The sequence below is a fragment of the Grammomys surdaster genome, unplaced genomic scaffold, assembly GCF_004785775.1.
Source record: "Grammomys surdaster isolate TR1022 unplaced genomic scaffold, NIH_TR_1.0 125750, whole genome shotgun sequence".
Taxonomy (NCBI): domain Eukaryota; kingdom Metazoa; phylum Chordata; class Mammalia; order Rodentia; family Muridae; genus Grammomys; species Grammomys surdaster.
The window spans coordinates 2146159-2160537 of NW_021620582.1; the positions used below are offsets into that span (position 1 = coordinate 2146159).

At 43.9% G+C, this 14379-nt stretch overlaps 1 gene segment (V, D, J or C); it reads left to right on the plus strand.

Annotated features, from left to right (window-relative positions):
* Positions 1-14379, plus strand: part of LOC114639722 — a 586704-nt gene that overhangs the window by 532400 nt on the left and 39925 nt on the right. The window contains 1 exon segment of the C gene segment in view: positions 13210-13263. Coding sequence covers positions 13210-13263 — 54 coding nt within the window.

A 14379-nucleotide genomic window follows, 5' to 3' on the forward strand; every position in this document is an offset into this window, starting at 1 on the left:
CACAGATACAAAGGCAGGCTGTGCACTCACAGATACAAAGGCAGGGTGTATAGCCACAGAGAAATGTGCAAATATGATGCAGATAGAGTTCTCCTACCTACAGCTAAAAGCTGTAATGTTTATTAAATATGTTTGTCATGTTACCAAAGGCATCACAGAGCAGGACGCTGTACTGAAGGAGCAAGAACCACAGGGATGGGACCTCGCCAATATGGGCTTTCCCAGCTGCCCCAACCACTGTGATTCCTGGAGGAAATCTCTATGTTTCTCCATCGAAAGTTAGAAGCCTGGGTCTTGAGGATTTGTATGACTCAGACTCTTACAGTGAAACTTGTACTTCCAATCACCTTCTAGTGAGGCTGGATAAAGCACTGTTAGATATCAAGGGCTCTCTCTCTCTCTCTCTCTCTCTCTCTCTCTCTCTCTCTCTCTCTCCAGGAAAATGTTGTCCTCTGAATCCAGAGAAAGGTAGCTCAGAGTTCTTAAGAGTGACAGTGACAGAACTAACCCACAGGAGTTGGGGACCCAGTAATTGTCAGCCTGCTCTTTCCCTGATGCCACCATAGTTGCTAGAATCATTCAGAGAAACATGTCAAGGTGAGACCATAGTACACTCAGGGAAAATGCAACTGAGAACAACTCAGAATAGGATATTTTACCCAGAAGGGGACAGACCACCTCTAAGCCAGCTCCAAGCTCCAGATATGCAAACACCACACTGAAACCGCAATGAGTTCACCCACCAAACAGATCTCCCAGAGGTTTTTAAGAGAAGGCAGTTACCATGGGTTTGGAGCTGGAGGACATCACAGCAGAGTGGAATAATTTAGAACAGGAAGATCTGATAGGATTAATGAGATGAAAGAAACTTCTGACTTAAGGGCAAGAAAAGTCCTGAAAGAAAGGATACACTGAAGCCTGCGGGTGGCAGGGTTTATCCCAGGCCAAGCAGCAAAGAGCAAACAGCAGCCAAATTCCAATACACAATTGACCACTTCACATTTTGTAAGATTCTGTAATTAGTATAATGTCTTTAGCTTTCAGGCCAAATACCATCAGGTCCTAAAGCAGGGGAGCCTCATCTTCAGCACCCACACCTCTCGCTTCCCTTACCCCACCTCCACCCCACCCACACTCACGCTCAGGAGCAGTTTTTGTACAGGAGTTTGAGGCTGTGTGAGCTATGGAGACAAGCTGATCTTTGGCTTAGGGACCATTGTGAGAGTCAGACCTCGTAAGTACCAGACACATTCTGATCTACCACGATCCCAACCTGAGTGTCTCTGTATACTGAAGAGACTCACTTAGAAGTGCTTGGTTATAAGAATCAAACAAAGTTCCAGGTGCAGTACAGACAGATCACTGGTGTGGCTCACTTAAGAATTTCCACGCAGTGCCTTGGAGAGCAGGGCAAACACCAAACTCACTGGTGTGGCCCACCGCTTGAAAACTGAGCTTAAACTTGAAAAAAAAAAAAGGCCATCTCTGCAGAGCATCATGCTTGCTGTTTTGTGTCTAGATTTGCAAAATGGAAACCTTGGACTGTGGTGTTGAGCTAGAGATTTGTCCTTAGCCTGTGAGCCGGGTGTGAGAAAAGATGCACACTGCTAGCTGCCAGGCATTCGGCATCAGCATGGAGAGAAAGCCCAGGCAGACATGTTGGTAAGAAGCGGCTGATGGCAAGCATCAGCCCTGTTTCTGTGCTGTTATTGGCGACAGTGAGAAAAACAGCAGTGTGGGCATGCTGGCTTTGGGGATGGGGATGAACTTGTAGTGCGCACAAAGTGAGGTCTTTTCTGAGCCTTTTCGTATTGTGTTTGATCTAGAATGACATTTGATTTGTCCTCCTTTAGACTCTGACACACAAACCAGCATCATGTTGCTGTCATTGCTGCTGCTGCTATTGTTGTTGTTGTTGTTGTTGTTGTTGTTGTTGTTGTTATTTTATAGTCTCTTAAATACTTTTGGCTAAGGTCTTCCATGCTACCTACCCCTTCCAGGTAGACAGAAACTTCCACAGAGTCCATGGTGGACATATCCAGAAGTGATACTGTCAGTGATACAGTCAGTACCTACATAGGGCCCATACTCTCCAGCCCTCTGCCTTGGTAAATATTTCATGCTGGCAACAAAGCAGAGGAAGACGTGATCAGCAGCATAGACCAGGGTTACGAGCTTGTGCTGCCATTGTTAGCTCAAGATGTATGTTTCTGTCAGAGAGGTTTATGTCAAGGCTTGCCTCGGGGTGTGAATACAGGAAATGCAAACAGACTCACCTTTGGGAAAGGAACTCAGCTGACCATCCGGCCCTGTAAGTGCTTCTTCCTGGGATATGGGAGCTAAATGGGAAGTAGATAGGGACGGTTCCAAATCCTACTTGCAAGCCTCTGATACGACTGCCACTGCCGACAATGTTTTAAGTATATAGAGGGTGTTGAGCAGTGTAGATGAAGGAAGTCATGCAGTCCATACCCTTAAGTATGACTCTTAAGTATGAGGAGGACTCTTGAGATTTGACCCTTGTCAAGGTATCTGACTACATGTCCATTGTGGTACATTCTAGAGTCCAGCAAACAAAAGACTGAGACGTAAAGATACACTGGACACTTAGCTGGCAATATCTTTGCAATGAAAATTATTTTCACAGGAAGCTTTGCAATGGGTGTGCTCATGGAGTCTCCTTGATCCTCCTTTTCTGTCTCCGTGGCTTTGCTTTGTCTCGGCCTGACTTAGGACCTAAAGCAGAGCACTTATTAATCATTAGGTTTCTCAGCTGCATCGCTCATAAAAAATGACAAGACAGACACATTAGCATAAAACCCAGAAGAGAGAGGGCAAAGGGTTCAATTCCAGACATGTTCAGAGTTGACTTGACAACTCCTTGGCTTTAATCAACTAGCCGGTGCCTATGACCAACTGAGGCCGAAGGGCAGCCAACAGGATGTGGTCATGAAGCCATTATCTGACCAGAGCCCTCTGCCCTCACCAGAAATGATACTTCAGAGTTCAGGAAAGCTTCCCCAGGCTGGCTGGCTGACTGGAAAGAGGCCACGGGAGAGCTGTGAGACAGGCAGTGCAGACTGGCTGGGAAGTCCAGCACTGGGTTTCTGATATGGAGTGTCTCACAGTGTAACCACTGGCGGTGACAGAAAACTTACTTTTGGGACAGGAACAAGACTTCAGGTCAACCTTGGTAGGTACAAGGAACCATGAAGTAACTTGACCCAGTATTCCTGTAAGAGAAGGCATCTTCTAAAGACGTCCTGGCCGGGTACAATCCCTCCTGCCTTCCAGTGGGAAGAGGCCTCATGGAGGACAGCTGTCCTCAATTATTAGTCACGCTAGCTTGATTTCTATCACTGAGCTTTTCCCTTCCGTATGTGAGAGCAACCTCTGCCCCTGACTTCTTCAGGCTTCCTTGTACTGTGTGTTTTCCCTGGACAGTGGGCTTGGAAATTAATTTATCGCCAGGACTTTGTCACTTAGCAACAGGGTGAAAGTGCTCTCAAACAGAAAATAGGAAGTCACTCAGACAACTTCCCGAGGGTGATGAGTTTAACGTGGGGAGACAGGCTATTGTGACCTATTAGTGGGCACTCTAGAGGGACTCTAGGGAAGCTTGCTTCCTTATGCATGCAACTTCCAGGAGGACTCACCTTGCTGGACTCTTGGTGGAGTCAAAGCAAAACCTTAAGAGCAGAATCAAATGAGAAATCTTTCACTCCAAAGTACTGTCATGTCTCGACATCCCCCAGTTATGGGATGACTGATGGTCATTGGCATGAAGTGATGAAAATGAGTGGCTTGACTATTTTTAATTCATGATTAAGATGCAAATAGTAGAATTTCTGGAGCCAGCCACCAGGCAGTGGTCCCTGAAGACAGCCTGTGTACCTGGGCATGATTTCTCTCTATGTTGTATTTTGTAGTGTTCAGGAACCTGTTTGAAACCTAGTTACCTGTTGCTGGGTACCAATGTGAGTTCCAGCTAGGTGTGCTGGCTACACTGACAAATATAGTCACTCACAGTGTAGATGTATAACAAATAGCCCTCGTTCTGTAGAAAAAGAATATGGCACATTGGTTCCCCTGTTCCAGTCACTGCCATACTTGGGAGATAACTACAAGAAGTTTTTGTTAGAGTGTGTATTACTGTGGCAATAACAACAATGCCCCACGATTTGGAGCAGGAACCAGATTAACAGTAAAACCAAGTAAGTAAAGGACTGAGCTCATCCCAAGGCCAACGTGTGTGGCTTTGCTGTTCTGTGCAGTTTCAGTAGGTACATGTCATTACCTCCAAGATCAGTGTACATAACTTCTTATGGACCTCCGCTAGCTAATGAAGTCTGGCCAGTGCAAGGATTTGGTGAAGAAGTAATTATTGTTACTGCTTGCTTTCTTCATTAGCGCAGAATATAGAGAAGTGCTTAAGGGTGATTTATAAATGTAAGACTCGTGTTCATGTTAGATAAAATTAAAACCTGACAATCCAAATATCAGGCTTTCCTCAATACAAAGACACATACACACAAACTCACATACTAACACAATCATACACATACTTACTCACACACTAACACAATCACACACACACAAACTCTCTGAGGGCAATGCAACCACATCTAGTTTCCTTCAGGTAACGGTTGCTGTATTTGCCTTACTTGAGACATGCAATCATATCAATTGGTTAGTTGGTTGATTTTTTGCTGCAATTAATTCTCTGTGAAATCCTTGCCTGTGAAGGAAGCATGGTGTTACCAGCTCTAAAGTTGCCACTCTCTGACCCCTACATTAACCACCTATACTTGACCTCTCTAATATCTTCATAAGTCTTAAGCTAGAGCAGGCCATCAGAATTTAATGTTGTGGCAACAAAACTAGTGGTTTCTGATCAAGTTCAGAAGTAGCTTCACAACCAGCTGTTATTTTTAAGAGAATACTCTAAGCTTTCCCAGAGCCTGGGGACTGAGGCCGCAAGGAGTAAGGCTTCCACTAGAGGGGAAGATGATGTCACTTTTCTTGGTCTGCTTCTCAGTCCTTCTTGCTTGCTGGTTATTGTAAGGCCCCAAATGACTGTGAATTCTGGAGGAAGCTTTGCAAAGCTAATCTTTGGGAAAAGCACTAAACTCTCTGTTAAAGCAAGTAAGTGTTAAAGATTCCAAAGACTCCACCAGACTAGGTAACTGAAGTAAAGCATAGAGGGGGTGAGGCATTCTCCCACCTCACTTTACCCACAAACCCTAAAAAACTGCTTTTGTCAACTCCCCTTGTGGGTCTCACTCCAAGCTAGCCTTTCCCCGTGCTAGATGTAAACAGACTCTGGACTCTATAACTTTAGCAAGTCCTCCTTCCCAGGATGGTACTTCCTCAGGAGTAAGGGCCCACCATGACCTGTGACTCTGGGTGGTTGGCTTTTAGATATTAGCTTCTAGAAGGGACCATGGAAGAAGACTGACTGTCGTGATATGTGGGTTGTTTCAAGAGGATGCACTGTGGGTCTCAAACACTAGCTCCATGTTGCCAGAGGCACCTCATTATTGGTCACACCCAGTAAGCTCTTGTGGCTAACTAATTCTCCTTTCTGGAAAGAAATCCACTGGGGCCTGTTGAAACACAGCTAAATTTAATTGCTTTGTTTAGCATGCAGTTGTTAACTATGTCGGATGTGTGAGCAAGATATGAATACATGTCTCCCTGGAGACTGGATTTGGTTATCAGGTCTATGGGCAGTTTGATGAATTGTACTAATACTGCAATCAGTGTTTCTCTCGAAGGTCCACAAAGCACGGTGTGGCTTTGGGGGAAAGGCAGAGATAAGAAGAAAAGCTTTGTGATAGAGACAGAAACAAAGGAACGGAAAGGGAGGCTACCGGAGCAGCAGCGCCGTAGCCAGGGAAGCGTGTCCTCGTAGCCAGGGAAGCGTGTCCTCGGCAGATAAGTGATGAGGATCCAATTGGGTTTGTGCCATGACATCTAGGCAGAACTGAAAAATAAGGCAAGTGTGCTGAGGATGGGGCAGGGGAACACAGAACGGCCAGATCTCCAGGCTATCTCATTCTGAGCAAGTGGCCAAACCATAGAACTTTCTCTAGACAGAGGAGAGCCGCAGCTTTGTCACATTGATGGGCTTGTCCTTTGGACAGCACTGTTCTTCATTCTAGGAAAATGTCGCCGCTGAACATCACTAGCTCAGTTGACCCTGTGAAAGAGAGTGAGGATTCCGGTAGCTTAGACAGCTTCCTACCTCTACAGGATTGATTACCTGTGATGAAGCAGTAGACTTATGTGAGTTGTGACTTGTCAGGGTGAGCGTTAGAGAGATAGGTACACGGAAACAATATGGACAGTTTGCAGGCTACCTGCCTTCCTGGTGTTTGGTAGGGTTTCTGTTCATTGGTTTGCTTTTTCTCTGTTAGAATTACAGAAGTACCTTCTCCTTCCATTCAGATATACTTTTTACAGGAGTGGCTGCCACTTCATGTTTTTGTAGTATTTCATCAATTAATTATCTTCAGTGTGTGAAACTAGAACATGATAGGATTGATGACAGAAGTTGTTCATTTTGGTGAGTGGCCAGTAAAAGCACCCAGCTTAAAGCGGTCTACACTTTCTCATGCAATATCACTGACCGTTTCCTCTTGTGAAATGACCCTCAAGGGACGCAGTCTTTTCTCCCTGTAGTAACCATGATGGTTTTATCCTTGGAAAGCAGATTTCACTATTGTTAATAATCGGACAGTTTTCAGAAAAAGAAATCAATTGAGAAGAGTCTCTAGCTAATTGCCAATACTGTTTGGAATCTAAAATGGGGTATATCTGTAAAACGATGTATCAGTGTGTTTTGTGGCTTATAAACTGACTCTCAGAGAGAATCCTAAGGAGAATATTTTGCAGAGTTCAAGCAATTGCTTAGATGTTTGAGTCCTAGGATATTTTCTAAATCAGCCTCTTGATGAGCACACTGGATAGTAACATGAAATTGAGGGAGTTTTGAAAACTCAAACTTAACATAAAGACAAGACTTTCAATATAGATTGAGATATGACACCAACTAAATTCCTTTTGGAAAAACATAACATTGAGTCCTCTCACTGAAGAAAGTAGCCATCATGTTCTAGTGCCCGATGTTAATTTTTAACAATGGCAGCCTTACCTTGGTTTATGTAGAGACACAGAACACTGTGGTTAATACAGGAAACTACAAATACGTCTTTGGAGCAGGTACCAGACTGAAGGTTATAACATGTAAGTAGAACAAGCAAGACAGACTTGGTTTTTAAATTCCTGATGTTCATACATGAGAGACAGGTTAGGCAGAAGGAATATTGATCAAGATGACAGAGGTTAAAATTCCTGCTCTCTGAAGAGGCAAGTCCAGGTCCCTCAACTCTAAAGAGGAAGGGGAAAAAAAAAAAACTCTGGGGAACCATTATGATGGACTTTGCATTTTTTTTTCAGTAGAAAAATGCTAATGAAGCCAAGCTTAATGGTGCAGATCTATAATCCTAGCCCTAGGTAAGCTGGTGCAGGAAGGTCACAGGTTCACGGCCATCTAGAACTACACCACAAAGACTTTGTTGTAAAGTATAACAAACAGAAAGAAATGCCTGAGACCTCAAGAGACTCTCCCAGCAATAAGCATCCAGTGTTCTTCATCCTCTTCTTTTATAGCTAAACTCTCAGTCCGCACGCTTTCATTTGCCTTTCCTATCCCTCTCTACATCTCTCTTCTCCGACCAACTTAGTGTTTTGTCTGGGCACTCATCATTTTATCTCAGGATTTGATTACATCTACTGACTGCATCTCTCTCTCTCTCTCTCTCTCTCTCTCTCTCTCTCTCTCTCTCTCTGAAACCTGGGCATTTCCTCAGCTTTAATTGATTTCTAGATATTTCCCTATTAAATGCTCTGCCCCAGGCAAAGTGTCCCCCAGTCCCACCCCAAATGCTTCTGTGCACCCACACCTGTGCGTTGTGTCCGTACCCCAGACTTCCTGGCCTAATATCCAATCAGACATGTACAGATTTGTAAACACTTGAGTTTCCTATCACGTAGCCTGGAAATTCAGCACAGTTGTCATCAGACCTAATTTCACAAGCAGACATGAAAAATTGTAAACTTTGTTTAAATATTAAGGCGGCCAGCATAAGGGATCCCGCAGACAGATGAAAAGGAAGAAGAGAAGAGCTGGCTTCTGTAGCGAGTGGGGGCAGGGTGGAGAGGGGTTCATGGGAAGATGGTCCCTGGCTAAATTCAACTGGAAATTGATGAGTTGCTGTATTACTTGTATGATTCTTACACATGCATGCACATGCATGCATGCGCGGATGTGCACACACACAGACACACAGAGAGAGAGAGACAGAGACAGAGACAGAGACAGAGACAGAGAGAGATGTCCACTTCTGATTGTCAGTTGTTAAGCACCTAATGCTCAGAGTGACCCATGATGAAGAAGGCAGAGGAAGCCATACTGACACACATAGTTGTACTATGGAGCTTTTGGCTAAAATTCTCCTTCAGATTATGTTAAAATTGAAAGAGTACTTACTCGTCCTCTCTCTGGGCAGGGGATGGGGCACTTAGAAAGAATGAAAGAAATTACCCTCTTAATCATAAGGGAATGATTTCATGCTAAGTTGTGCTATCTGCTGGGAGAAGTCTTCCCTAGGACAAAAATCATAAAAGGTGGAAAGTCCTTTTTCTGATGACCACCTAAGTAGAGGACCAAAAATATCTGGGACGTGGCAAACTGCAAGACAGAGAAGTGTGTGTGACTATCTCTCCTCTGGGTGCTGAAGAAGTAAGCCACCCCTTAGATGTGCCAGGAGCTGGGCTTTGGACTATGGCCTGAAGTACCTGGCCCTACCCTTAGAATGTGGAACAGTACTCTGACCTTTCTTGCCAAGGAGACAATGACAGTTTCCTTCAAGCCCTCTCTCTTTGAGGACAATCTCCCTGATGAGTTTTGCTTAGGTACCATGGACATAAACTGTTTGCAATTTGTTCAAATGAAGTATGTGATTTTGAGAACCCTGGAGAATTATTATCTAAAATACTAAGGATGTGCTGGGATTTTGACAGTCAGTGTTCTGGCCCTGTGCATGAAAATGCCTTCTTTGGAATAGTTAGAAAGAATACCCTTCATTTGTCCAATGTAGAAACAGACCTGAAATCCAAGCTGGTACTCAGATTCTGTGCCAGCTTATTACTGTGACAATTACTTAATATTCTCTATGTTCGCAGCATCGCTCCTTCCAGAAGATCTTTAGGGAAAACTTAGTTCAGTTTCTAGGAGGTTTTTGCTGAGCTGAAGATCACTGTGTGAATAATAATGCAGGTGCCAAGCTCACATTTGGAGGGGGAACAAGGTTAATGGTCAAACCCCGTGAGTATCTCTACTGAATCAATAACGAGCGCTCTAATTTCAAAAAGAACCATAGCATTAGCCTCGGTTTTCTGCTTTCTCTACTGTTTTATTTTTCTATTAATCTAAAGATGGTGTGGTATAAACATGACTTGAGTGTGTGAAGATGGACACGTGTGTGATTGTGGGAACATGGACACTGCAGAAATTAGATTCCTCGTCCTTTTTTATCTCTGCCCTTCAGAACCTAAAGACTGTTCAACACTGGGAAGCGTGAGCACTGGAGTCAGGGGATTCTGAAGCAGCAGTGGTGTCTGGGCAGCACCTCTCCCTGCTGTGCTGGTGAGAGGGCAGCTAGGTCTGGAGGTAGAGAGATAGTGCTTACTCTCAGCTGAGCCCTTCTACCCTGTCCATACCCTGAACTATCCATACTAATAAACTGTCTTTCCCACTGCCTCCTTGGCCAAGGTCCCAGTTGAAGGAGCATGCCAGTGGGATTTGGGGATTGAAAGGGATTTCCTGGCCCTCATTGGCTGCTCCATTTCTGTAAAGCTCTCTATAACTGTGTAATGTCGGTGGCAACAGTAAGCTGATTTGGGGTTTGGGGACAAGACTGGCAGTAAATCCAAGTAAGTCTCCATGTTAACTGTCTATACAGTTTGAAAATCCCAGAAACACCTCCTTTTCCACTCACAATGTTTAAAATGTCCATTTATAGCTAATATTTCTCTCCTGGCCTCTGAAGCTGGCTTCTTGCTGATTGCTTAATCAAAATAACTAGACGGAGGAATCAAGAAGGCCGTGGTAGGAAGGTAGTTGGAGTATGAGCCCCCCCCCCTTTTTTAAACAGGGAAACTAGGCTCTCACACTCCAGAAGGGCTGCCAGGAAGTACTGACTGTTAGGGAATATTAGACTGTACGTCCTGTTCCACGGCTTTTTTATTTCCTACCACACTGCCCTCTACACTGGCTATTGGTAAATACTTTCTCGGCAGGCCAAGTGCTTCTTGGGATTAATCCTCAGGACTTGGGGTCATCTCTAAGTCAGTGACCATGCAAGGGAATACTTCCCCATCAAAGGTTCCCCATGGAACCTTACAGCTCTGTGTTCTCTGTGACCTGGAGCCTTCCTGCGACTTGCTAGAAGTAACATAGGAAAAGTTGATTTCACTCTAGCTCTGGTCCTTCCTGAGGGAGCCATTCCCTCCAGGAATGTTCAGGACCATCTGGGTGCCCATTTCCCCTTTCACTGTGCACAACTAGGTTATCACTCTCTTTATGCCTCATTTTCTCCAACTGTAAAGTGGGAGTGACGATGCTAACCAGCTTACTAAGATGTCCTGAGGTTAACGGCTAATAGCTTCCAGGTGTTTTTACAGGGCTGAGCATACAGTAAGAACCTTGTTTATCTTTTCACTAAGGCTAGATTTGACTGCTAGAGAAAAGGAAGGAAAAATAAAAATAAGCCCTCGTGACAGTTTTTGTAAAGTGCAGCACTGAGGTGCAACAAGCAATACTGGGAAACTCATCTTTGGACTAGGGACGACTTTACAAGTGCAATCAGGTAGGTCTGAACATTCCCACGTGGACCACAGCTGTAGCTTACGCTCGGTTTTTGTTTTTGTTTTTTTTTTTTTTTTTTTTTTACTAGTCGTCTTTGTCTTTCCTACTTCTAAGTAGAAACTCTTGGCTTCAGGCTTTCTTTTCCTTTTATGAAGTGGAGTCTGTGAAGTAAATAACAAGACCTCCTCTGCCTGTTCGGTTTGGGCTCATGGCCAAGGGAGGGAGGGTTTGCAGTGAACTGGGTCTGAGACATCTAGCTAAGGTAGAGAGGATATAAGTTTGCCTGGTTCGCAGAAAAGAAGGACTTGTTTTGTTTTTTTTATCATAATAGTATTCTAAAGTAAAAGCCAGCACTGTTGCCTCCAAAGTTCTTCAAGCATGGTCTGCCCTACAAAGAGAAATAGTGGGAAAACTGTCTGGCTTTCCACTGAGCGACCAGGGGGCTGTTTGTGGTTGGATTGTTGTTGTTGTTGTTGCTGTTGTTTTTGTTGTTGTCGTCGTCATCATTAAAAGAAACATAATACAGCACATATTAACTAAGTGGTTTTGAATAAGTAGGGATCCAAATGTGTATAACATGTTCCTGAAGGGAACTCTAGAGCAGTGGTTCTCATCCTTCCTAATGTTGTAACCCCCTCAACCATAAAGTTATTTTGTTGCTACTTCATAACTGTAATTATTCTACGGTTATACATTGTAATGTAAATATCTGATGTGCAGGATATCTGACATGGAACCCCTGGAAAAGGGTGATTGAACCCCCAAAGGTGCTCAGCCCCACAGGCTGAGGATCACTGCTATAGAGGGTAATGGAGCACATTTAGCAAAGTAAGAGAAGCTTTTGAACTGGGCAGAAACACTATGCCAACATCTGAACAAAAAACACCTCGTCTTTGGGACTAGAACAAGACTAACCATTATTCCTCGTAAGTCCTTTACCACTTGAGAAAAAGCCCTTCGTCTGTAATGGGCTCTCACAACTAATGAGCTTCTAAATGAGATTCCATGTGCTCACCTGATAAGACTCCCTGGAGAGAAGGTCACTTTTACCTCTGCAGTTCTAATGTAAGATAGGTATTCTAAGACTAAGTGAGAAATGTCAACTGCACTTCGAAGCTAAGGAGAACAGGTATAAATTTCTAGCCAGTTCTAACATTAAGTTTATAAGAACCAAACCAGGAAACATTCATTAGCTTGTTGTGTCCGTACACCACCAAGGTCCACTTAATTTGATTAATGCCAGTAGCTGATCCAAATATTTAGGCACCTCTCTGAGCAAACTTCTTTGGGCTCACTTTGCTTGAATTGACTGTCACATTACCTACATAATTGCCAAATCTGTTTTACTTTGTGCTGTATAGACTCAGCCTAATAAAAACAAATGCTGCTGTGCTTTCCCCCGCTCCGCCTATCCTCACAGAAAGGTTTCCTTCCAAATAGCATCTCTTCACACAAAGAAAGGATATGCAGAGAGTCACGTGACTTATCGCTGCCGCTATTTTGCATTTATATGACTCTTTTCCGTGGAAGAGATTAAAGCACTTTATACGACTTATTAGCTAAACAGATTGACAGCCTAATTAGGAAGAGAGAAACAGATTCAGAGTCTTTTTGTGGCTGCAGTTCCAAGCCACTCATCTAGAACACTTAGTCAGACACCTAAGTAACACAGGAGCAAGATGGGAGGTGGTCGCATCTGTGGTATGGGTTTCTCGGCTGCACTGAGAACTTACTCAGAAGGAAGAATCTAAGAACAACTGACAGCTAGGAATTCACATGTACACAAAGCAGAGTTAGGCTTCAGCACTTAGTGGGTCTACTGTCTGGTCCCCACACTCTCCTATCCCAACCCCTGCTCTCTTCATCTCTAGCACCTATATAATCCTCTTTTCTTTCTCTTCTGAATTCCTATCTACCACACCTAGTCACCACCCAAGCATGTACCACGGCCTGACTCTTTGGCCGGCCTGCTGTATTTCTGAGCAGTTTCTTAGCCCCCTGAGTGATCCTCAGATGGCTGGGGACCTGGGGTCCTCTTTAGTGATCCTTCAGCAGAGACCCTAAAGATATGCAGGCTGTGTCCTAGTTCCTAGGTGGTTACTGAAGACTGGAGTGGAGTCAGGATGAGGAAAAGCCTCAGGAATAAGGAATAGCATCTCTTTCGTGATACATATGTCTGAATCTTCTCTCAGGCCTAAAAAGCTTTAGCTTCCATCTTGAACCATGTGTGGCTCTGAAGAGGTTTTTGTTTTAGAATCAGTCACTGTGGCAGACAGGCTTTTCGAATGTGCTGAAATTTGGACCTGGCACAAAAGTGATTGTTCTACCATGTAAGTGTGCCTTCTCTTGTTCCCTGGGTTTACAGTAATACCGTTCTTTCCAACCCCAGATATTCTCTGGTAGGATACAATTTCTGGGTCTACAGACACTGCCAGTTTAACCATTAAAAAGGTCAAATTTTTTAAAATAACTTAGACCGATTCCTTTTAATGTTGCCAACTGCCAAGGGGGCTAACCTATCCAGGGACCTAATTTATGCTCATCGCTGCTGTGAGGATAGTCCTGTCTTCTCTCTCATCATTAGACCTCAGAATTTGGTGGCCTTTTTCCAAGCCTAGCTTTTCTGGAAGATGAAGTGGTTATGTCTACCAACTTTATTGTGAAAAATACATATGACAGACGAATTCTCCCTTATTTCTCCCTAGTTAAGGTTTTGTGTGTGTGTGTGTGTGTGTGTGTGTGTGTGTGTGTGTTAGCAGCTTTGACAACACATTTCTGCCAACATAGTCCCAGTTATTCAGATTAATAGTACCATGACTTGAACAGTCACATCTTACCCCCACATTATTCAAAATGCATTAACCCCTGGCAATGCTATAACCCACTGCTCCAGCAGTAACCCTGATCTCCACACTTTCTCTAATAAAGTCAAAAGGATCACGTGTTATCAAACGTATTTCACAGGCAGAAAAGTTGATGAGCAGAGGAGTTACGTAATTTAAGTCAAGTCAAGCCAAACAAAAACAAAAACCAAAAACCTCAGAACTGGGCTCAGGGCTTGAGCTAAGCTATTGTCACACAGGGAGTCATCTCCAGCTGTTGGTTTGTTAATTGGAAACATGAAAAGTACAAGCCATAGGCATTTTCAAGAGATGAAACTTAGCATTCAGAGCTTTACTGTACCACAAATTTCTGCTCCTGGTAGTCATTTGGTACCAGAAACAGAAGGAGCAGAGGGGTCAGGGGTTTTTGTAGAACATGGTATCACTGTGTCCTCCAGTACTGACAAACTCATCTTTGGGACAGGGACCAGATTAAAAGTCTCACCAAGTAAGTTCTGAGACCGTGAAGCAATTTGAAAAGGTGTTTTCCATAAATCCCCAGCTTTAACAGGTATGTCAGGGCCTTCCTTTCTAGTACTGCGTTCTGCAGCTACCCTCCATGCC